The 26,290-nt window shown below is 37.4% G+C and overlaps 1 protein-coding gene across 2 annotated transcripts in view; it reads left to right on the forward strand.

Annotated features, from left to right (window-relative positions):
• The window catches only part of PDZD8 (PDZ domain containing 8), a 98,277-nt gene that overhangs the window by 47,639 nt on the left and 24,348 nt on the right, over positions 1 to 26,290 (forward strand). For both annotated transcript variants that reach the window (XM_067709278.1, XM_067709279.1), the window contains one exon: positions 4,775 to 4,877. In XM_067709278.1, the coding sequence (XP_067565379.1) occupies positions 4,775 to 4,877 (103 nt within the window). The remainder of the gene's footprint in view (positions 1 to 4,774; positions 4,878 to 26,290) is intronic.

Genomic DNA, 26,290 nt, shown 5'->3' on the forward strand with positions numbered 1-26,290 from the left:
GTGGATGTGTATAGGTGGAAGAGGCAAAGGAATGTTAAGGATTTGAGTCTAGGAGAATTATGGTCTCATTGACTTTGATTTGGTCATCAAGTACTTATTATTTTCTAATATTAGAGATACAAAGATCAAGACAAAGCTTCTCCCTTTCAGGACTAGTGGGGGAAATAGAGGTGCTTGTTTCAGAGGGAGATGAGTTTGACTTTATATGTCTTAAGTAGTAGGGCATGGTTAGATTTCCTTGTAGAAGTGTTCTGCAAACTTGATGGTTTAGACATGGAGAAGGAGAAAGACAGGGACTGGAGATTAGGTTTGGAGGTCTTCGTCATAGACAGGGAGAGTTAAGTCCTGGGTGGGGATAGTTTCCAAGGGGGAGGAGTATAGACCAGAGGTAAGCATATATAGGAGGTCAGCCAAGTTTAATTCTTTTCACAACCCTTGAGTTGATATTTGACTCCCTTCAGGTGTGAGATTCTCCTTTCAAATTAAGTTTAATCATCCAAAAAAAAAAAAAGATTTTTGGTTTTCACTTTTGATTATAAAAATGACTGTCTTATAGAAGAGTGCACAGGGAATTCCTTTCCTTTTCTCAGTGGTTTGGTCTTGAGTCATATAAATTCTCTCTCTTTGTTTCTTGATAGGTGATGTTTGTGCTTATGCTCAACATCATGAGGTTTCAATATACCTTTGCCTTTAAAAAAAATAAACATTTTGAAATTGGAAAGAACTTTTATAGAGCTAATAGCTCTTTCCAGAGACAGATGTCTAAAGGCAATTTTCTTTGCCTTTTTTGTTTGCAGTACAGACTCCTACTCCCTTAGGAAGTAGTAATAGTAGAAATGTATTTGTACTCATTTCTTGCTAATTCAATATATGTTGAGTGTTCATTTTACTCAAAATATGTATTAACCAGTGACTGTTGCTACTTGTTTCTGGTGATTATATAATTTGAATAGTAAACCTTTGTTTAACTCAAGACTGAATTGTAGATGTACAATGAAAGTGGGTACTTTTGTTTTAAATGTTCTATGTAAACTAAAGCAAATGCCTTCTTAATTCACCCAGTTGGCTGGTACTAGTAGTACACTGGAAACTCCTTTCTGGCATTTCTCTAGAAAATTATATGTTTTTCCAAATCAGTCAAGATATCAGTCAAGAAATCAGAAAAATGGGGGATACTATTATTATTCTTCTAAAAGGATTAAATCTTAATCAACATAGAGTCATTAGTAGTTGAAGGAATCCACTGATTGCAAGTCAAAAGCAGGTTCAGGAAACGCTAACATAGGAATTTTGTCCTGGGAACCAGATCTGGTGCTTGTAGGAGAGAAACAGTCAATCTAAGCAGTCAGTCTCAGGTATCTCTTTTTCCCTGTCTGTTGCTAATGGTGGGTCATTCTTGCAAACAAAATAAGTATTAAGATGTTTATACACACAGTATACTTTATACAGATCCTAAGAAATAATACTTTTTTAAAAGAAATAAGTTTTCTAAGCAAAATAGATCCTTACTAAATTGGCATTTATGACACATGCTTTAGTGTAGTGTTGTTAGCTTTTCTAGAGTACTAGTAATGTTTGCTCAGTTTTTCCAGAATATTCACCATTGGCTACAGATCTTTGTAACTACCTTAACAGAAGAAATGTAAAGAGTAGAAGTGAGTATTGTGGAGTGCTCTGACATAGAATCAGAAGTTGATCTAAAATCAGAATTAATAAATGCAGTATCTATTTCGATGGCAAAATTAAATTCAGGGTAATCAGACAAAATATTTTCATCCTTAAGAAAAGAAATAAACATCTGAAGCAACATAGAGCCTAACAACCCAACCTAAAAGTGTTTTTGGAAGTACTTTTAATAGTTGATCAGTTGCTTTTAAAATGAAAGTTTTCTGTATCTGGAATATTTGTCACAAAACAAAGATCAAGGCTATCTGATAGGGTAGATAATGTTTTATGTACTTTAAAATTTCATTGTTAAGAATGATAACTATTAAATGTTAAATATTGGTGGTATTTCAATATTTTAAATGATTTTTATTTGGAATTTATTTTAAGGGACCCTTCTTTTAATATTTTCTGTTATCAAATGTCAGCATCAGATAAAAATCCATTTTATATTTTATCGAAATACATAATCTTATTGCAGTGTATTGATTCATAGTAACAATAAAACAAGCATTTATTATTATATCTTTTTGTAACAAATCTCTGAGACTTTTGATATAACCCTAATGAACGCTTATTATTCTTTTTCTCTTTAAACAGCTTTATTGAGATATAATTCACATACCATACAATCTATCCATTTAAAGTATATGATTCAGTGTGTTGTATGTAGTATGTTCAAAGGGTTCTACAGCCATCATCACAATCTAATTTTAGAACATTTTTGTCCCTCTCAAAAAAACTCCATACTCATTAACAGTCAATTCCTAATCCCCCTAGTCCTCCTCCCCCAGCCCTTACATAACCAATAGTCTACTTTCTGCCTCTATAAAGTTGCCCATTTCCAGACATTTCATACAGTATGTGGTCTTTTGTGACTGGCTTTTTTCACTTAGCTTGTTTTCAGGGTTCATCCATATTGTAGCAGGTATCATTACTTCATTTCCTTTTGTTGCCAAATAATATTCCATTGTATGTGTATGCCACGTCTTATTTACCTGTTCATGAGCTGATGGACATAAGGGTTGTATTCACTTTTTGACTATTATGAATGATGCTGTTATGAACATTCATGTCAAATTTTGTATGAATGTATGCTTTCATTTTTCTTGGTTATTTACCTAGGAGTGGAATTTCTAGGTCATATGTTAACTCTATGTTAACTTTTTATGGAACTGCCAAAATAATTTTCAAAGTGGCTGCATCATTTTACAACCCCTCCAGCAATGTGTGAAGATTCTAGGTTCTCCACATCCTCACCCATACTTGTTATTGTCTCTTTTTTAATTAGCCATCTAGTGGGTTTGAAGTGGTAGCTCATTGTGGTTTTGATTTGCATTTCCTGATGGCTAACGGTGTTGAGCATATTTTCATGTGCTTATTGGCTTTTTGCATATCTTCTCTGGAGAAATGTCTATTCATTTTCTTTGTCCATTTTTAAATTAGGTTATACTAGGTCCTTACGAGATACATGATATGCACATATTTTCTCCATTCTGTGGATTGTCTTTTTGCTTACTTGGTGGTATCCTTTGAAGCACAAAAATTTTAATTTCAGTGAAGTCCCATTCACCTATTTTTTCTTTTGTTACTTGTGCTTTTGGTGTCCTATCTTAAATCATTGCCTAATCCAGGGTCACAAAGATTGGCTTCTATGTTTTCTTATTAGACATTTAGGTCTGTGACTTATTTTAGGTTAATTTTTGTTGTGCGTTTTTAAAATGTAAAAAAAGGTGTTATGAAAAATATACAATGACTTATGATTTCAGAGGGAGATTCCAAGCATTATGCTTTCTTATTCCTGAATCCTGTAATATCTGTTGAGAATTTGAGAGTACTAGCTGGTGCATAGCCTTCTCTGCATGACTGTAAAGGCCTTTAGGTAGTTTGCTCTTTTGGACACATGGTGGCAGCAGAGCTTTGATGAATGAAAATTCTCATTTTCCTAAACTTAGAATTTTATAATTATGAATCTTCTTAATGCTCTTGGCAGTAAATTGTTGAGCAGTAAGTTTAAATTGCCTTTCAGATTAAAAATTATTTAATTTTATGAACTTTTCTTTGCCATGAGTTTATTCTGACTTTTCAGGTTATGAAACCAGTTTGTGAGGTATGGACATGATTTGCTTGAGTTCTCCAACCTTAGGACACAATTTTCTCTTATTACTCTAAGGTCTTTTAACCACTTTTCTTTCATTATCTCACTCCTATCCCTATGATCTTCGTGTAGAGATAAAGTAATAGAGTAGCAGTCAAAATGTTGATTAATGCTAAAGATAGTCTAAAACTTACTCCTAAAAACATTGGCAGACTTACATTCTGACTTAGAAGATAGATAATATAGAAGTTGAGCATGTGGGTAACAGTTTTTTCCTTCAATAAGAAAAACTGCTTTATGTCATCTCAAGATTTGACCCAAGATTTCCTTTTTAGATCTGAATATTAAACAGTAAAATTAAGTGATACAGTTATTCCTTGACAGTTATTTTCAAGATAATAGAAATAATAAACATTTATTGAGCACTGACTGTTTGCTAGACACTATGCTAAATGCCTTATATGCATTGTCTTTTATTCTCACAACAACTCTAAGAGGTAAGTTTTATTTTTGGCCTGAATTTTCCAGAGGAAGAGATGGGTTTAGAGAAGTTAAATAATTTGCCCAAGGTCCCATTAGTAGGTAGAGATGTACGTGTATGTGTGTGTGTTCATAGCAACTATACTGTACTATTTTGTGTTTAATTTTTACAGATATGGTATCATACTGTATATATGTATCACACTGCAACTTATTTTTTAAATTCAAATCTATAGCTGCTTTGAAAATCTATAGCTTTTGCTACTGTGTATAGATATCTGGTCAATTTGTTTACCTCATGAATAGATACTACTTTCTATTTCTTTGATTTAGCTGCTGAATAACAGCTTGTCCTAGAATTTCACCTAATTTTTAGCTTTACTTTTCCAGTAGAGGGTATACAAAGTGTTTAATTAAATTTTTTCCTCTGTTAACAGAGTAATTTATTACTTTTTAGTATAACGATCAGAAAGAAAAAGTTTAATACATATAATTGGTATAATAGTCCCCTTGTTTTATTTTATACTGCAGGTTACTTATTTTTGGATCCTATGACAGAGAGGCAAATATTCATTGCACACTTGAGCTGAGCAGTGGCCTTTGGGAAGAAAAACAAAGGAGTTCTATTAAGACGGTAAATAGATTTGCATAGCTTTACATCTGTATAAAGTTTATATTCTATAAGTGTTATTTTATTAATATTTCTGTATCCTAGAGTTATTTTTGGTCATATGCAAATAATTATGAATAGCTCTTATTTGTCTTGTTGCAATATATCCATAATAAAATGAATCATGTAAAACTATAGTATTAATTGCTTGCATAAGAAACCTTGTCTAACTAATTTTCCTTTTATAACTTTGCCTTTTGTAACTTTTTAACTTTAAAAACTTTTCCTTTATAACTTTAAATTTTATAACTTTATAACTTTCCTTTTATAACTTTAAAAAAAACTTTTATAACTTGTTTCATAATTGTGGAATCAGAAGGAAATGATTCTGAACACCTTAGAAAGCATGTAAATTCAGGGCATTCATTCATTCATCAGATATTTCATGAGCACTTACTTTGTACCAGGCACTGTGTTAGATGCTGGGGAAACAGTTCAAGACAAGAGACCCTGTTTTTGTAGTGCTGTCATAGGGAAGAGGTTTGATAATTGTCTGCCTGTAGAGAGAAAGGATTATAGGAGGATGGGGTAAACCTGAGAGATCAGATCAGTTAGGAGGTATTTAGGGGGAGGTTGTTGGCTACTTTAACTAGGTGGTAGCCAAGGAAATGGAAAGAAGAGAATGGATTTGGGACATACTTTTGGTGTGTGAAGGACTTAGAGTTCCAGTTTCCTTTTTGATCTCTCTCAAAAGAAACTGTCACCTAAATTGCAAGACTTTGAAAAAAATGTAAAGGCTTTTAAAATATTTTAAGTGCTATAATTAAAAATACACAAAAACAGTGCTTTACTCTCAACATTTTGTTAAAATTTTATTTATTTATTTTTGGCAGTGTTGGGTCTTCGTTGCTGCATGCAGGCTTTTCTCTAGTTGCAGCGAGTGGGGGCTACTCTTCATTGCTGCGCCACGGGCTTCTCATTGCGGTGGCTTCTCTTGTTGTGGAGCATGGGCTCTAGGCGCATGGGCTCTAGAGCGCAGGCTCAGTAGTTGTGGCCCACAGGCTTAGTTGCTCCACTGCATGTGGGATCTTCCCAGACCAGGGCTTGAACCCATGCCTCCTGCACTGGCAGGCGGATTCTTAACCACTGCACCACCAGGAAAGGCCCTCTCAACGTGTTTTAATTGGACTTGTTTGGGTTCTTTGGATTCCTAAATGAGTAAAAATTGTCACTAGTTATTAGCTAATTTGTTGAGCTAATAACCAACAACCAAACAACTCAACCAAAGTTGAGTTGGTGTTTTCTTAATATTCTGCATAGCAATTTTAATAGCAGTTATGTTGTGCTTCTTGGAATTTGCATAAATCTAGTTGTCTATTAAAGATTTTAGAGCATTTATCAAGATGTTGTCTACAGAATTTCTTTATTAAGCCCATGAAGTTTCACAATGAAAATAGAATCCCAGAATTTTATGGCTGAAATAGGGAAGAAAAAAAAAATCAGTGTCCTAAAGGGATCCTCAGGCTTTTTTTTTAAAGAAAATTTATTTAATTTATTAAACATATACTGAAATATTGGGCTGGCCAAAAAGTTCGTTCGAGTTTTTTTTCACACCATCTTAGGGTTTGGTAATAATAAAATTCCAAGAGTGATTTTGGGACCCCCCCAGACCTCTCCAGAGTTGCTTTTAGTCTGTTTTAAGGTAAGATCTATTTAGCACGTCAGTAGTTTTTTGCAGGAATAAATTATAGTTGTGTTCTTTAAAGCTGTATTTAATAAGTTAGATGTTAAGCTGTTTCTATCACATTTAACTCTTAGTGGCAGTATAGCAAATCCTAATGATTATTATTTGTAGCCAGTATTTAGGAAAACTCTCTATTATGTCTTCATTATACTGGTGAATAGGTACTTTTGAACTGTACTTACTACCTAGCTGTTTTATAGTAGTATTAATGTGCTTTTTGGTATTTCTGGGATAGTCTGTTATTCTTCATAGCATTTTAAAAAATAGTTACAAAAAAAGAAAAAAAATAGTTACAGTTGTCTTAAATAGATACATAAGCATATTGCCATGCTCTCAAAAATTATGACTTTTAATGGTTATGTGGTATTTTTTTGGATGCCGCTTTGACTTTTAAATTGTTTCCAATGTCTCCATGTAATAATTGTGAACATTCTTATATAAAAAATTGAGCAGTGTGAAATTCTTTTGGAATAAATAGAGTAATTTTAATGAGTATGGGAAAGTAGTGAGAAGTAAAGCTGGAAAGGGAGGATGGGCTGACCCCCAGAGTTTGAATGTATGACAGTAGCTGGGAGAATAGGATTTGGGGCATGGGAATGACAGGGTCAAAATAGTTTTTTTTAGGAAAATCTCCCCTTTCTCTCATGGTTGTTCATGCCACCTTTAAGTTACATCTCAAGCAGTTTGGATCAACTCCTCAGAGAAAATAACCAGCTTTATAATTTGTTCTGAAATAAATAAATACATGAAAAAGCAGTATTGTTTTGTCTTCGTATGAAATGGTCATAACTTGCCATTGCTATTGGCATTTTCAGTTTCCTTTATTATACTTGCAAAAATATGAGATTAGATAGCTTTAATATTTTGTAGCAAAGGTTAGTAAGACTTTAATCTGGAGTCATAATTTTAGATCTCAGCATATGTCATAGGTAGTTTTGGAGAAGGAATTCTAGGTTACTAATTACATCTGGTGTCAAAAATGTCAGCAGCACTGAAGTGTCTCCAGGCACTAAATTACATATGTCTGAATTTAATAACTCTAGGGAGGAGAATTAGAGTGTTTCTCAAGATTACACAAAGCATTACAGAATAGGATTTGATAATTTGAGATACATTGCAAATTTGGCTAGCAAAAAAGTACATCATTAAAAAAATAAGTATGCTAAAAAGTATTTGAGTTTAGAATCTATCTTTGTATAAATAAATAATTCAGATTTAGGGCTTCCCTGAAGCCCTAATGGGGCAGTGGTTAAGAATCCGCCTGCCAATGCAGGGGACACAGGTTTGAGCCCTGGTCCGGGAAGCCCGTGTGCCACAACTACTGAGCCTGCACTCTAGAGCCTGTGAGCCACAACTGCTGAGCCCATGTGCTACAACTACTGAAGCCCGCACGCCTAGAGCCTGTGCTCCGCAACAAGAGAAGCCACCGCAATGAGAAGCCCGCGCACTGCCACGAAGAGTAGCCCCTGCTCACCGCAACTAGAGAAAGCCAGCGTGCAGCAACGAAGACCCAATGCAGCCAAAAATAAAATAAATTAAATAAAATAAATAAAATTTAAATAATAATAATTAAGGTTTAAATCCGTTTTTTTAATTTTGAAATTTATTAAGTGAAGTTAGCCACCAATTTCAATGAATATGCAGAATGAAAGAAAAATTAATTACGTATTTTAAATATGCCTTTGAGTTTTTCAGACATTTTTTAAAGCATAATGTACCTTATCATGCTGTTAAATTAGGGAAGATCAATAATAGATGGAAAGTTTTATTTGTAGTATTTTCACAAATATGGGGTGGGGGTGGAGATGTGTTGGGCAGGTGTGGAGATGGAACAGTTGTAATGCAATAGCTGCAAGTCCTAGCAAAATCTAATGAATAGTGGCTTAAGCAGGAAAAGGAATTATCTGTCTTGTGTGATAAGCCCTGGGTTAGTATGGCAGCTCAGCAGTATTGTAGTCAAGGAGCATAGCTTTTATTGGCTTTCTCCTCCATCATCCATAGCACAGGGTTTTTGTCTCCACGGTTGCAAGATGGCTAATGTACCGCTAGGTTCATCTTTCAAGAAAAAGGGTGAGGCGTAAGGCATGCCAAAGAGACATGTCAGCCAGGTTTTGGTTTTTTTAAATGCTTTCCTAGAGGTTCCACTTATATCTCATTGGCTAGAACTAAATCACGTGGCCTCCCCCAGCAGTAAGGAAGTATGGGGAATCATTTTAGTTTTTCAGCCTTAGTAGAGGTAGAAGGCAAGGGAAAAAGAGTTACGAATGCCTTTTAGGAGGCCAGTCCACAGTCTTGCCACAAGAAAAATTCAAATTTATTTGATGACTTTTTATTTTTAATGGAATTTTTCTTGAATTGGGATATCAGGGAATAGTTGAAAAGAAGAATTTAATAAATACCCTGCATAGAACCTACTTCCTATTTATTAGATATCTGAGGAAAGTTTGGATCAAAATCAGACACTTAGGTCAGTGCCCTGCTTATTACCTCATTTGCACAATGAAAGAGCTCATAGGGTAAATGAGGTACTTTGTGGTAGTGTTTGTTCCTTAAAAATAATAAATAAGGAAGATTCCTCATGATAATCCCATAAGATTTGATAGCAAATAAATTAGAAATTAGGCTTAAACAAAAATTATAAGATCATCTTGCAAGAGATGAGAGGGCCAATACTAAAAATATGTTTACCTACACCAAAAGAGACAGGGCACTTTATGATTTATTTCAGTCTGTTGCATTATGCAGGTTTGTAGATGATAATTTGCTTCCCTTTCACTAAGGAAGAAAATTCAAGGAGTTTTCAGATTTTAAAAAAGTTTCAGGCCATGATATTTCAGTAGGAAACTATGAAAACAAATGTATAACTCTACAATTTATAGTACTTATCAAATAACATTCACAATAAAATTAATCTGACATATATTAAACATATTGAGTATATATAATCATTATTATATGCATGGTAAAGCAAACAGATCTCATAAATGTCACATAGACACACATAGTTTTTAAGAGCGAGAGATCCTGAGTCTTACCCTCCCAGAGTTGGAGTTCCCTCATCTTTGACCACCCACTTGCTTTACCCTTAGCCCCAGACATAAAATAGGTTATCAGTAAATGTTCTTTTCTTTTACTCTCTCTCAACTATCCTGCCTGTACCATCCATGTCTTCTCTTCCATCATTTATGCCCACTGTCACTGGAGTCTTCAAACATTGTTTTATTCTTGATGCAACCTGGAATTCTTGAGGCCATTTGGAGAGAAGAGAAGAAGGCACCATGAATATGAGCTGTGGAACCTCCGAATCCGGGAGTTCTGGAGTAGAGGAAAAAGGACTGGGGGCCTTTTGGCACCCAGCTGTTCAGTCTAGTTCTTCCCCTTGTTCTCCATTCTGAATAAAAGGAGTTATGAAAAGAGTTTTAATTTTAAAAACAAGCTTTTTAATGTACTCTTTTTTTTTTTTTTTTTTTTTTTTTTTTTTTTTTTTTTTGCGGTAGGCGGGCCTCGCACTGTTGTGGCCTGTCCCGTTGCGGAGCACAGGCTCCGGACACGCAGGCTCAGCGGCCGTGGCTCACGGGCCTAGCCGCTCCACAGCATGTGGGATCTTTCCGGACTAGGACACGAACCCGCTCTCCCTGCATCGGCAGGCGGACTCTCAACCACTGCGCCACCAGGGAAGCCCTAATGTACATTTTTTGATACTAACCCTATTCCCTCTCCTTCCACCCTATCACAGTATGCACTCAGACACTTACTTGATAGCAATTGTCCTTTGTAAGGGTCAAGTCTTTCCTTCTCTAATTAGAGAAAGCTAAAAATCTAACTTATTAAGTCAGTCCATTGGCATAAATATGTCACTGTCAAAGAGGAAGGAAGAATATCGATTTCTTCCTTTGAAGTGGAGATGAATTAAAAAAGAATCTTCCCTGAATATATTAGTTGGACAAAAGAGAGATCCTGGAACAGTCATGTGTTCATTGTAAAAAGAAGTAGAAGCACTTCATGTCTTATGTAGCCCAGTATGCAGGTACCAGAGGGAACTATGGTTAAAGACATTAGGAAATGTCATATTTCAGATCTGTCTGAAAAATAAGAAGTAATAAATTCCTGAAAAGCATTCAGCAAACAACTTGGGGAGAGTCCATAAATAATAATTTGGAGCTCTTAATCAGAATGAACGTATTCCTTTCAGAGGGTTGTATGGTGTCAGCTGGCAACTTGAAATTGGGCACTGCTATAAGAAGGGCTTTAGATAGGGTCTACTGCACCCAAAATTATGAAGTCAGAAGAATTATCTAGAGTCTAGACTTTATCTTTTTGTTTTATTTGAGTGGTACTTTTCCTTCTCTGTACTGCTGCTTCCCTATCAAAGCCTCATTTGTTTAATATATATAAATTTATTTATTTATTTTTGGCTGCGTTGGGTCTTTGTTGCTGCATGCAGGCTTTCTCTAGTTGCAGAGTGCGGGGGCTACTCATTGAGGTGGCTTCTCTTTGTTGCAAAGCACGGGCTCTAGGTGCGTGTGCTTCAGTAGTTGTGGCACGTGGGCTCAGTAGTTGTGGCTCACAGGCCCAGTTGCTCCACAGCATGTGAGATCTTCCCAGACCAGGGCTCAAACCCGTGTCCCCTGCATTAGCAGGTGGATTCTTAACCACTGCGCCACCAGGGAAGTCCCAAAACCTCATTTTTTGAAAGGATCTGATTCTGAGAAATAAATAATTTATATCAGGTTCCCTTCCATTTTCTTTTAAACATACCCTTACAATTAGACATTTGAAGAGATGATGCCTACTTTCTAAGAACTGTCAGTGTAGGGAAAGAGACATTTGAACCAAATATGTCACATATGTAATACTTAAGAGTCTATGAAATATTGATACTTTTACCGTATACAAAGAGCCAGAGTCTTTTGCCCATAGGATCTGTACTTGCTCCCTTAAATCCCACTACCTCGAACAAAACTAGACTGTGTGTGGTATTCTGATAATTAGGAGACAATTTGGGAATGGTGTTAGTGGAATCATTTTAGAGCAGAGGCAAGGAAGGCTCTGAAACTATGGGGAGATGGAATTTGAGTGGAAAGGCCTTCATAATAAGATCAGCCATGTTTAAATGCCAAAGATTGAGCCTGATAATATGCCTTATCATAGAGTTCAGTGAGTCTCCCTTTACTTCCAGAGTAGAGGTTAGGGCCACTGAATACAGGAAACATTTGGTAGAGGGAAAGTAGTCATTTTGGAGAAAATACAATGTATAGGGAAATCTTTCCTGTCTAATATGAAGATGCCAAACAAGCATATAGAAGAAATGGAAACAGTAAATGCATTCTTAACTTTCAGAAAGCTTTTGATGAAGATCCATACCAGAGGTTCCCAAATCATCTAATTACTAGGAGAATATTTTGTCACAGATAGATCTGCATTAAGGATAGGGGAAACGGGGTAAAAATGACCAGGTGTGATATCCTGAATGATTGAGTCCAGGACTTTGATCAGTTTTCACAAACGATCTAAAACAGCACTGTCCAATAGAAATAAAATGCCACTTAGGTAATTTTAAGTTTTCTTCCAGCCACATTTTTTAAAGTAGAAATTCACAAGTAAACAATTTTAGTAATCTTTTATTTGACCCATACACCTAAAATATTGTTATTTTCACATGTAATCAACATAAAAATTAAGGAGATTTTTTTAATAGTCTTTGAAATCTAGAGCGTATTTTACACTTATAGCACATCACAATTCATCCTAGCCACACTTCAAGTGCTCAGCCACATGTGGCTAGTGGTGACTGTATCAGACAGCACAGATGTAGAAGGAGCAACGTACAATGTAATATTCAGATTTGCACATGTCATTAAACTTCTGTCGATAAAACATGCCAAGTTAAAAGGTACAAAATTGAGAAAGCTCTCTCAGGACAAATATGTAAGAAAGAATTCCAAACTGCCTAAAATATGTGAGATCTAGGGTCCCTAAAGAAATAGACAGTATATCATTGTACCTCCAAAACAAGACAACTTTTCATTAGAGTGGGTGTCACAAAATGAATATGCTTATTTTAAAACTATGAAGTTCTCAGAGAGAATAAATTATTTGTACATTTCTGGTTTCTATAATACAAGAAATTTATAATTGCTAGATAAGGTGGGGAGAAAGAACTGAACTTTATATGGAAATGAGATAGCCATATAAAGATAAATGGATGGGAAAAAATTAATGTTCTTCAGCTGAAAAGACAAAGGTGGGTGAATGATTAACAGAAGCATATAAATATAAAAAGTAAACAATAGAATGATCAACAGATTTACGGAGCAAGGAACTAAGTCTCTGGGTCTATGAAGATAAATCTCATAGCGCTAATGATAATTACATGCTAAATGCTAAAAGAAGGGCACTTAAAAGGTCTTTGGTAATACTGCGTACTACGTACTTGCTGATAGACTTTGCAGGAGCACAAATATGCTATATTCTATTTATGCTATGTGTCCTGCACCTAGTAGAATTCCTGGCATGTTGCAGTTGTTCAATGAATGTCCTGGGAGGAGGGAGGGGAGGATAAGTGGCCTTCATGGCTCCATACTTCTCACAGGACAGGCTCACCATGCTTCCAGCTTCTGCTTGATGCTCCAGCCCCTGGCCTCACCTAATACTACTACTTCCCTCTGTCCTTCCAGCCGAAGGGTGGTAGTGACTATCTGAGACAGAGTTGCTTCACTGTCTCCTGTTTGGTTCTCAGTTCTTCCATCACTGAGTAGCCATTTCCTCCATTTAAAGTCCTTCTGTTTCAGATATTTATGTGTGTCTGCCTTCTTATCAGTCCCTAACTGACTCACCAACCAATCATCATTTCTCTGGGAAACTTTTCCTAATGAGCATGAAACTCTTTGGTAATATTTATCACAGTTGGGAGTTTTCATTTATATTTGTATGATAATTTGATTGGGGTTATCTCTGCCAGTATCTTCCTTTACAGCAGATACCATGATTGTTTTTGCTTTCAGCACTTGGCATTTAGTGGGTATTCAGTAAATGTTTTTGGGAACACTGAAGCTGTCTGTTTAGCTATGAGCCTCCATTTACCCTTAACCTTTTTTCTTCCAAACTTTCAGCGTGACATAGTCACATTTCTGTCTGTTTTCTTCCTTCAGGGCTGTCTCTGTTGTATGGTTTAAGCAAATAAAAATGTTTAGGTTGAGGAGGTCCACAAAATTAGATTTACTGCTCAGTATTCCTTCTGTATAAAAAGCCTGGTTTTTAGAGTAAGGAGTTTACAAATATGGTACATAATGGTATAATGGCATTATTTAAAATATCAGAAGAACTTCTTACCCAATGCGTGTAGTTCAGCATAGCCTAAATAAAATGACTGTGGGATCTAAAATTTTACTTGCCTTACTTCCCTTTTAGTTTTGGAGAGTTTTAGAAGTTCTTGCTGAATGATATTTGTCCATGAATTATTGAGTGTACATACAAAGAGTCTCAAAGAACTCCCTAAAGAACTGTGGTTTCAAGTAAGAACATCAGAGACAGACAAATTTATAAATACATTAGGCTAGATGCTTCAGAGTTGGCATTTTGGTGTGTTTGTTTAAGGCCAGATGCCTTGCAGATAGTATTATTTGGTGCTCCTATTTAACCATTTGCCATTTACAGTCTTAATCTTGTCAAAGGAAGAGAAAGATTAAAGCAAATAAAGCTTTTTTTAAAATGTCAGTTTTTATGAAAACCCTGGTTTAGTTCCATTTGATAACATTTGCGAATACAGTAGGGACCCAATGAAATTTTAGCCATATGTAATGTTCTATAATTTGGCTTCTTAAATAAACTAAATGCCTTTGAGCTTTAGTAGTAAATCCTATTCAGCATTTCCACTCTTAAAGTTCATCTTGGTTAGAAATGAGGGATGCAGTTTTCTGTCTCATATTTTCTAAGTGTGTTTAATATAATTGTGAAATTCTGTGAAAAGAGTAGAAACTTAGGTTAAAATATAGAAGTGTCTCCAAATCAAGTCAGTGTAAGGCACTGGGTATGAGAAAGAAGAAACTGAGTATGAGGTGCAAGGCAATGAGAATGTGGTCCCTTCCTTCAAGGAGGAGGAAATAAGATCAACAGTGTGATGAGCATCAATATTACTATAGCATATGAATACTCTAAGAGAGTTTCATAATAAAGTACTATGAGGTTCCATTGAAGGGGAGATAGCATTCTTTTGGAAAAACCAGGAAAAAATATTTTGAGGTGACATTTGAGCCAAGCCTCACGGTATATATAGGATTTTAAAATGGTAGTAAGGAGGGCATTTCAAGGTGGAAAACATGGGGTAAACCCAAATAAAGAGTATGAATGTTTGAGTATGTTTAGGGTACATTGAGTCATCCAGGTTGGCTGAAGAGTATGATAATGCTGGAAGATCATGCAAAACAAGAGTAAAAGGATTGGACCATGTTGTCCAATTAAAGAAGTGCTTTAAATACCAGCCTAAGAAGTTTGGCTGTTACTCCCAGACAGTTAGCAGTTATGGAGGCTTTTAAAATGAAAGTAATCTCATCACAATCTTGCTTTAGGCAGACTTGGCTCTCACTTTGAGACTTAGCTATTTCACTTATTGACAGAAGGATATTTCATTTATTGACAGTCCCCAAACTATCTCATCCACAAGTATTTTATTCCTCTATAAAATGGGAATGATAGTGCTTCACATGGTTGTATAAGGGATAAATGAGACTCTGTATATTAAAATGTCCAGCATATATCTGGCATATAGTAGGTAGTAAGATGTTTACTAGATCTGGCAGCAAATGGGTAAAGTCAAGGGTGATTTGACAAGGGGAAGACTTGAAATAGAAGAGGTGAAGGGTAATGAAGGTCTGAAACAGAATGGTGGTGAAAATGGAAAATAGAATCATTGTGGCTTGGATACCACTGGAAATGGAGGGGGTTTTGGAGAATGAGAGAGGAAGCCAGAAAGATGAGAGCCATGAGGAGGGAGAAGGAAGAAGAGGAAGGAGATCTCATTCTGGATGTGTTGAAGTTGAGGTACAGTGATGGTCAAAAGTCAGTCGAGGGCTTCCCTGGTGGCGCAGTGGTTGAGAGTCCTCCTGCCGATGCAGGGGACACGAGTTCGTGCCCCGGTCTGGGAAGATCCCACATGCCGTGGAGCGGCTGGGCCCGTGAGCCATGGCCGCTGAGCCTGCGCGTCCGGAGCCTGTGCTCCACAACGGGAGAGGCCACAACAGTGAGAGGCCCGCGTACCACAAAAAAAAAAAAAAAAAAAGTCCAGAGATGGATTTTTTTTTTTATGTGCTGCTTTGATTATTCATTTTCATTTGTTTGTTTTTAATATTTTCAGTGCTGTTGATGAAAGTTTTAGTATCTGGTAAGTTGAACACTTTATTTCGGGTATATGCTCTGTTTTTAGATTTCTTTTTTCAAGTAGGATAAAGAGAAGCAGAATGGTTTCACAAAAGAATAATAAGAATCTAAATATTGTTTTTGAAAGAGCTTTTGAGAACAAGTTAAGGAAATAATATTAATGAAATTTAAACGTTGGTTTTAATGAAACTTAAACATTCTGTTTCTTAGAACCCTCCAGTTCACTGCAATCCAAGTAAAACTGATTCACTAAGTTCATACTTTGTCATGAACTAAAACATTCCTATTCAAGGCACAGTAGCACCTTACCGTAGAAATCCATTTAGCCACATAGCTCATTTTCTGAGTCATACACTCAGATGCAGGATACAGAACTAGGAATTAAACAATTTAGAAAAGTGTTAGAGAGGTTTTGTCAGAGATTCTGCAGTGTATACAATTCCTTTGCCCACGTGCTTTCAGTCCAGTGATATTTAGGAGCAATAACAAGATGTGAGTGATTTCTGTGTGCCTCTCAGGATTTTAAGATATATGCATTAACCATTTAATGCTTATAACAACTCCATGAGAATAGGCACTATTATCATCTCCATTTTATGTACGAGGAAACTGAGACACAGAGAGAAAGTAACCTACCCAGATCATCCAGCTAAGCAGGTGGTAAAAGCAGTCTGCACACCCAGAGCCGGTATTCTTCATTGCTATACCATCTCCATGAATGGTGGCTTCAGGTCCAGCTCTTCCACTCAAGTTCTATGCCTGTGAACAAGTTATTTCATAATCTCTAAAAAAGAGATAGTAGTAATGGTTAAACACTTAGCCCAGTATCATGGTAACTGTAACAGTAACTATTATTACTGAACTTGACCCAAATGCCACCTCTTTTGCTCCAGTGTTTTTAGTGCTATCTGATATTTTATATATCCTTATAAATCCCCCTCTCCCTTTTAAAACCTTCCTATAACAAGGGGAGGAGGACAAGGAAATAGCTTCCTCAAAGGATAGTGTTGTTTTAAGACAAGAGTTTCAAATGGTGACTTTTAAGAACCTCAGCAAGTTTATTAAAGGCTATTATAAGAAGGATAGAGATCAACTAGCTGTTGCCCATCTCAGCTGAGGGTAAAGCATTGACAAACTTCTAAATTTCAGGAAGGTTTAAGACAAGTAAGAACTTCTTAGGAATAAAGAGCGTTAATGTCATAGCACAGTATAAAAAGTCTAGATGTCCATAATAATATAATTTTAGAACATATAGGAAGTAGTAGCACTCACTTTTGCATTTTAGTATAAATGTGAAGTTTATCATTTACTTATTGAAGGTACTTTAAGATGCATAGGCCAAAAGTAAAACCAGGTTGAAATTTGTGTTATCATCTTCAAACAGCCAACTGGAAAGGGCAGCAACAACAATGCTTAATACATGTGCCCTGTTAAATGAGTATTTCCATAAGGTGTTGTGTATTTCTCCACATAAATATTGACCATAAATAGCATTTAAAGTGGGTTTAGGGACAGCTGCGTTTCCCATTTGTAAGCATGTTGATTACATTGATACTGGATTGTACTAGGCAAATATGTGGTTATATTTGAAAGCTGTTTATATATAAATAGTATGCTCTATACTGAAAGAGATAGTGTTTTTATTAATCACTGTAAAAAAAGACTACTTCTGGGTCAAACATTATATTTCTTTAAAGGTTATCAAGTGATTATCTTAGAGTATAGACAGATGGCTTGTTTTCTAAATGATGTGTGAGTTATCTTTCATAAATTGATCAACACTGAGAATGTTGTCAGAAGTCTAAGTAAGAAACCATTGAGCATAAGGAAGTAGCTATCATGAAGCAGAGTTTTAGTTTTTGTGGTGATACATTCATTTGTGAAATTGGAGGATACTTGCATATTTTAACAGTAAAATCAGTAATTTCTATAAGATAAAAGTGATATATGTTTGGAAATTGGTATGAGCTTTCTTTTTTTGCCCATATTAAAAATAAATTCAGAAGGCTATAAAGAAAACTGCAAAAGTCAGCCATAATCCTACTATCCAGAGAAACCACTAATAACTTTTCAGAAGAACTTTCAAGTATACACACACTATTCATGAGGTATGTTTATGGTTCTCTTTTTTTTTTCTTTTACATCTTTTTTGGAGTATAATTGCTTTACAATGTTGTGTTAGTTTCTGCTAACAAAGTGAATCAGCTATATGTATACATATATCCCCATATCCCCTCCCTCTTGTGCCTCCCTCCCACCCTCCCTATCCCACCCCTCTAGGTGGTCACAAAGCACAGAGCTGATCTCCCTGTGCTATGCAGCTGCTTCCCACTAGGTATCTGTTTTACATTTGATAGTGTATATATGTCAATGCTACTACTCTGACTTCGTCCCAGCTTCCCCTCCCTGCCTCCCGCCCCTGTGTCCTCAGGTCCATTCTCTACATCTGTCTTTATTCCTGTCCCGCCCCTAAGTATGGTTCTTTAAATAAGAATAAAATGAGATTGTGTATTTTATAACCTACTTTTTTTCCAACTTAGCAATATACTGAGGGCATATTTTTATCTCCATGTACATGTATTATTGTTTTTATATCTGCATGATATTCCACTGGGTACCATAATTTATTTAACCAATCATTTATTGATAAACATTTAGACTTTTTCCTATTTTTTTGGTGTTGTAGAGAAATCTATAATGGCAGTGTGTATATATTCATGCACATTTAAGTCATGGTTTGGCACACTTTTTCTATAAAGGGCCAGATAGGAAATACTCTAGGCTTTGTGGGCCAGATAGTAACTGTTGCAACTACTCAACTCTGCTGTTTTAACTCTAAAGCAGCCAGAGACAAATACATAAACAAATGAGTGTGGCTGTTTTCCAATAAAACTTTCTTAAAACAGCTATAGTTTGCTGACCCCGATTATGATTCCTTGATCAAAGATTATGCAAAAATAAAAGGCTAGTAATATGTATTTCAAAATTGCATCCCAGCTAGAATCAAGTCTATAAATTAGATAATAGTATTTGTATCAATGTTAATTTTCTGACCTTGATAATTGTACTATGGTTATATAAGAAAATGACCTTGTTAGGAAATACACACTTAAATATTTAATGGTGAGGGGGCATCATGTTTGCAACTTATTTTCAAATGGTTCAGGAAAAAATGTGCAGAGAGAGAAAAAAGTGTTAATAATTGGTAAATCTCGATTTAGGATAAATGGAAACCCTTAGTACTAATTTTGCAACTTTTCTGTAAGTTTGGAATTATTTCAAGATAAAAAGTAATAAAAAACAGTCTGGCCCTAAAGCTCTCATACTTCCTTAGTGAGGTGTAAATCACCCTGTAGAAGGACATTGGTAATATAGGAAGCTGAGGGTTGACTTGGTGATTCAGAATCAGAGCTGTTTCTATTTGACAAAGGAATTAAAAAGGGCAAGAGTGTTCCACTCCATTCTTCCCATAACAACTCAGACTTTACACACTTTTCAGAGTTTTTAATTTCACTGGAATAGTTGTATAAATTTTAAATTATTATAGTTTCAAATCAAAATATTAATGGAGACTTCAATCACATTTAAAAAGGGAGAGAGAAGAAACCCTTTGTATTGCAAGGTAATCATTTGGACATGATTACTTTCCTAACAGCCTTTGAACCTGGGCAAAGGATCAGTTTTATTCTTTGGATCTCTTAGGTCAGTTGTATTTGTATAATGAACTTTATTTTCTCAGCATATTTCTACATCTTTGTTGTCTCTCAGATGAGGCAATGAAAGGATGCAGTCCTAATTTACCATTCAGTTGCTTTAGAGACAAGGTTATCAGATGGCCAAGCTGGCATTCCGTTTTAGAGATTGAGGGGCCTCACTTGTATTTTCACCCCAGAAAGAGGTCTTCCTAATCCACCTGAAGAGAGATAATAAAAGTGCCTGGATTGTGCTAGATATTTATTCCTGGAGTTCATTTAATCTTGACAACAACCCAGTGTGGTAGACATTAGTATCCTCTTTTTACAAATAAGACTCACAGAGGCTAACTCACTTGCCTGAGACCACAAAACTAGTAAACATTAGAGCTAACTGAATACAGACCATCCCAGACACTTCAAGAAAGAATTTTGAATCTGTCCTAGTACTGAGGAGGAGTTGATTTCAGTATTTTTGTTGTTGTTTGTTTTGTTTTTAAACTATTCATTAAGAAGTGATTACTGAAAATTTAGGCATTCTACTGACAAAGAAAATGTTTACATGTAAAATCCATGTGAGAGAATTTAGGATTTATTCCCTGTACTATGCAAATATGCCCCTTTAAGAACCCCCCCCTTTAAAAATAATTTTTGTCATCATTTGGGACGGGGCATGAAAATTCTGCAGTGGCACTCTTTTTTATTTGGCTTATGAGTTTAAGATCTGTTATGATTTAAACCTTTATGAAGTGGTTAAACTTTAATGACGGGTCTTTGAAAGGTTTTGTGGGAGTTGATAGTAATTTGTATGCCAAGAGATAAAAACAAGACATTTGCCGTATGTCTGTTTCAAGAGTTATACTTTATGTGAAAAAGGTGGTGTGATTACATGCATCCCAATTGTGAATCCTCTGCTGATAAGAGACAGTTTCAAAGAAGACAGCTAATAAGCATAGTATCTCCTTTTTTCTGTTAGAGTGATATTTATGAATGGAAGACAATTGAGAATTCAGTTGAATCCTTGGAAGCAAAATAGGTACCCAGTAGTTGAGAGTCCCATGAAATATTTCAGTTTGGGAAAAAAAAAAAATTCAGTTTGAATCTTCTGTGCTATTAAAACTGCCTGAGTGTAAAAGTAAATTAAATTGATACAGAATGACCCTTCAGAGACTCAGTATTTTCTCTTTCTTACGTGTTTCCTTTTTCATTCTAGAACCTAGACATTGTTTTATTCTCAGAATTATAATTTATTGACATATGCTTTAAAAGCAGAAATTGAGTAATAGTACTCTAGTTCTAACTCAGTTACTTCATAACCAAGCCAAATGTTACTTGCTTTACTTTACACTCAAGTGTGTTTGTGTTGGGGAGAAGAAGAGAGGAGGGGAAGGGGAGACAATGAGTATGAATAAGAACATGCACTTTCCCTTGTGAGTGTTTAGCATGGTACTAATGAAGTTAGTGGAATCATCAATTATGGTTGTAATTTTTAAAGGTGATGGATGGTAAAATATGAAATCTGGCTCTAGATCTTCAACAGCCTCATTGCTGCTTCTAATTGAGATGGACAGTAAGCTGTTGGTCCCTAGCCTAGCAGTAATCTGTGCCCTGTAACCGTAAACAAATTGGTTTGAAATCTGGTATTCAAGCAAATGACCAGAAAGTTACACCTCTAACACACTCTGTGCCGAGTTTGTTGTACATCGAAGTTCCCCTTGCAAACGGCTCAGTAACTTATTTAATATAAAAGTTGTTCTAGTTTTAGAAATCTTGACCTCTCAAATATAAACCAGAGTTTGGGGATAAATCTTTAATACTCTAGTCATAATTGCCTGGGTCCCTGATATTCAGAATTCAGTTGCCACGTCTCAAAGCAAGCCAAGTAAAGGTGATCTGTACAGTGGCCCATCAAAAATGATGATTTTTAGTCACCTTCTGGAAGTCCTTAGCATGTAGAGTTTTGGTTACTTTGACCAAAGGAGCTGTATTGTATTTCATGCACACAGAAACCAAATTTTGTAAACCCAAGTGGCTTTCTGACAGAAATATTTGGATGCTGCAATAATAGAATGACTTTTTTTTTAACATCTTCATTGAAGTGTAATTGCTTTACAGTGGTTTGTTAGTTTCTGCTGTATAACAAAGTGAATCAGCTATACGTATACATATATCCCCATATCCCCTCCCTCTTGCATCTCCCTCCTACCCTCCCTGTCCCACCGAAGACCATTTTAAAAATTTGAATAATCTCAGAATATCCAGGGTATTTGGTTGGCATAAACAAACAGTTCTACTTTCAGGCATGAATTTTTGAAAGCTTGAGTTTATAAGCTAATTGCTCTTAGGCTCTCTATACTTGTTACTCTAATTCTACCCATGTTTAAGATGTTTCCCCAGCCAGAGGAATAGTACAGTTTTCTGGGGTAATAGAGGTAGGAAGCCAGGATGCTAGGTGGTGTCAGCTTTTAAAAAGGAAGGAAAAGCAGGTCAAATCTCTATAACCTATGAGAAAGTAGGTAAAGCTAGAGAGTGGGCCTGGTACTGATAAGAGACCTGGAGGAGGAGGAGAGGGTAGAGGTTTGACTTGACAGAAACAGGAGTTTCCCATATAAACTGTTCTATATACGTTCCTTAGCCAGTCTACAAAAGCCCCTGTTATAGCTGACAGGGTACATGTTTTCAATTTTTTAAAAATATAGGCAACAAAACCACTGCAGATCAGTGCAGTAGTAATTGACTACTACAATGAATAGGAAATGCCCTTCCAAGAAATGTTTAACGACAGGGATTAAACTATGTAGATGGCTCCTTCTTCAAGGCACCCCCCTTTTGGAATCAGATGCTATTTGGCACTAGCCATCTGGCATCTTTTTCTTCTCAAAAAGAAAAAAAAAAAAAAAACGCTCCTAGAGAAGGCTCTTCTTTGTTCCAGGCCATCACTGTCCTGAGGTAATCCAGTCCCTAACCATCTGAAAAGAGCTGTGTTAAGTGTACTTTCCCTTCCTCGTTTAACCTTGTTGTCCTGGGTCTTTGGTGGCTGGCTCTGGGCCTTATCCACTGCACAGGAGAATGAAGGAAGGGAGAAAGGAGATTTAGGTTTCAGTTCTCCCAGAGAGGTGGGAAAGTATTAGTCCAGAGACCTTTCCCCTTGAATCTTGGCTGGTCCTGGGGCCAGGCAGGCAGCAAGGCTGGGCTGATCTAGCCCAGGAATTTAGAGCTTGCATGTGTGCTGCCCAAGTCAGACCTGTTTCTGTACTTCTAACCATTTTGGCCATTGTGTGTAGGATTTCAGAACTAGGGCATTCTGTCTTTCATTATTACCTGTGAGGGGTCAGTCTAAGCAGTCTCTCCAAATGACAAGTGCGCTCATCTCAACAGCAGATTTCCCTGAGAAAAGCAGGGAGAACTTTATGATTTATTTTCAGGGCCTCAGCCTTCATTTAGCAAATTCTGAAGTGCCTCTTTCTCAACATTCATATTTTGATTAGGTAAATAAAATGTATCCATGGGAGAGGTCTATTTCCTGACCCCCTAGTTTTGTACTTTATGGCCTTGAGAGTACTTGAGTTTGGGGAATATGGGTAATGTTGAAGTATCCTTTGAAAGGAGAAGCACTTAATGGTTTACAAATACATGTATCTTTATGGAAGTTTCTTGTAAATGGTATGTTTTTTAGCAAGCAATCAAACTTTGAAGCAATTTGAAACTTGCTTCACTTTTAAACATTTGACTTTAAATTTGTTTTTATTTTTTTAGGGAAAAAACCCTGGTCTTCTGCTAATATTCATGAAACTGGGATTATTTTTAAAAGGGCTTGGATGGATCCATGTGGATTAAATATTATTTGCTTTCAAGTTTTCAGCCACAACATAGCATTAATTAGCACATCCAAATGCTTTTTATACCATTTACCATTTATTAACTTTGACTGTCTAGGGCATGAAATCGGTAATGGAATTGACGTTATGCTGCTTTCTTTTAAGATATCTTTCAGTTGAGTGAACCAAGATTCCCTCCCTCTTCACATAGACTGAAACTTGTCAAAGAGCTGTAATACTGAACTTTTTTCACTTCCTCAAATATGTTATGCTAGCCCTCATCTCCTCCCTTCAAACCTGCTGCTCTCAGATATATTGCCTCCACTTCTGACCTGGCCTAGCAAACTACTACTAATCCTTCAAGTGTCAAATTAAATTTGTTTTTTAGGAATGCCTTCCCTGCTCTCTAAATGTGAGTTAGGTGAGTCCTATTAAATCACACAAGTAATTATTTGTTCATACCTACCTTTTCTACTACTATGAGGCCAGGGAAGCTCATCTAAGTTGTTCACAGTGCCTAAGCACTTGAATGAGTGAGTGAATCACTTAATGCATTTTTTTTCCATTACTTTTCTTCCTCAGTAGTTGTGTAATAGGTTATGTTAAATATGTGGTTTTTTAGGTCAGTATTGGTTTTCTGAAATATTACCATCATTTCATTTTGGGGAAAGGAGGTAGAGAATACACCAATATGCCTGAATATCATGGGCATCTTTTTTTATTTTAATATAATGAGAATTCTGGTAGAATAGGTATTGGTTTACATTATGGACCAGGAATGGTTATCCCATTATTGAATGGGAATGGTTATCTGCATCTAAAAACCTACTGTTAAAAAGTTCAGTTTTATATAGGTGTTGTGTACATACATGTACAGGTTATTGTGTCACTTTTCCCTTTCCTGTCCCCCTGCTCTACTAAAAAAGCTGGGAAATAGTCCTCATGATGTCGTTTTCAGAAGCTTTTTTTTTTTTTTTTTGCTGTACGCGGGCCTCTCACTGTTGTGGCCTCTCCCCTGTTGTGGAGCACAGGCTCTGGACGTGCAGGCTCAGCGGCCATGGCTCACGGGCCCAGCCGCTCCGCGGCATGTGGGGTCGTCCCGGACCAGGGCACGAACCCGCGTCCCCTGCATCGGCAGGCGGACTCTCAACCACTGCGCCACCAGGGAAACCCAGAAGCTTTTTTGATGAAGGAATACTCAAAAGTATACCTGGTCACAGTTATTCAGTTTTTCACTTAGTGATCCTTTTACTCTCTCTTGCATTTTTGGTTTTTTGCTCAATGTTACAAGCTCAAGTAAGAGAGAACAGTTTGTAAAAGAGTTATATTGATGTGTTATTAAAATATATCCTTTTCTTATCCATTGTATAAAATTATGTCCAGGGGGGGACCTTGAAGATGGCGGAAGAGTAAGACGCGGAGATCACCTTCCTCCCCACAGATACACCAGAAATACATCTACACGTGGAACAACTCCTACAGAACACCTACTGAAGGCTGGCAGAAGACCTCAGACCTCCCAAAAGGCAAGAAACTCCCCACGTACCTGGGTAGGGCAAAAGAAAAAAAGAAAAAACAGAGACAAAAGAATAGGGACGGCACCTGCACCAGTGGGAGGGAGCTGTGAAGGAGGAAAAGTTTCCACACACTAGGAAGCCCCTTCGCGGGCGGAGACTGCGGGAGGCGGAGGGGGGAGCTTCGGGGCCGCGGAGGAGTGCACAGCAACGGGTGCGGAGGGCAAAGCGGCGAGATTCCCGCACAGAGGATCAGTGCCGACCGGCACTCACCAGCCCGAGAGGCTTGTCTGCTCACCCGCCGGGGCGGGCGGGGCTGCGAGCTGAGGCTCGGGTTTCGGTTTCGAACGGAGCGCAGGGAGAGGACTGGGGTTGGCGGCTTGATCATAGCCTGAAGGGGTTAGTGCACCACGGCTAGCCGGGAGGGAGTCCAGGGAAAAGTCTGCACCTGCCGAAGAGGCAAGAGACTTTTTCTTCCCTCTTTGTTTCCTGGTGCGCAAAGAGAGGGGTTTAAGAGCGCTGCTTAAAGGAACTCCAGAGACGGGCGCGAGCCGCGGCTAAAAGCGCGAACCCCAGAGACGGGCGCGAGCCGCGGCTAAAAGCGCGGACCCCAGAGACGGGCGCGAGCCGCGGCTAAAACTGCGGACCCCAGAGACAGGCGGGAGACGCTAAGGCTGCTGCTGCCGCCACCAAGGGGCCTGTGTGCGAGCACAGGTCACTCTCCACACCCCTCTTCCGCGGAGCCTGCGCAGCCCGCCACTGCCAGGTTCCCGGGATCCAGGGACAACTTCCCTGGGAGAACGCATGGCGGGCCTCAGGCTGGTGCAACGTCACGCCGGCCTCTGCCACCGCAGGCTCGCCCCGCACTCCGTGCCCCTCCCTCCCCCCCGGCCTGAGTGCGCCAGAGCCCCCGAATCAGCGGCTCCTTTAACCCCGTCCTGTCTGAGCAAAAAACAGACGCCCTCCAGCGACCTCCACACAGAGGCAGGGCCAAATCCAAAGCTGAGACCATGTGAGCTGTGAGAACAAAGAAGAGAAAGGGAAATCTCTCCCAGCAGCTTCAGGAGCAGCGGATTAAAGCTCCACAATCATCTTGATGTACCCTACATCTGTGGAATACATGAACAGACAACGAATCATCCCAAATTGAGGAGGTGGACTTCGAGAGCAAGATCTATGATTTTTTCCCCTTTTCCTCTTTTTGTGAATGTGTATGCTTCTGTGTGAGATCTTGTCTGTATAGTCTTGCTTCCACCATTTGTCCTAGGGTTCTATCCGTCCATGTTTTTTAAAA

This window comes from Pseudorca crassidens, chromosome 16 (assembly GCF_039906515.1).
Source record: "Pseudorca crassidens isolate mPseCra1 chromosome 16, mPseCra1.hap1, whole genome shotgun sequence".
In the NCBI taxonomy this organism is placed as follows: domain Eukaryota; kingdom Metazoa; phylum Chordata; class Mammalia; order Artiodactyla; family Delphinidae; genus Pseudorca; species Pseudorca crassidens.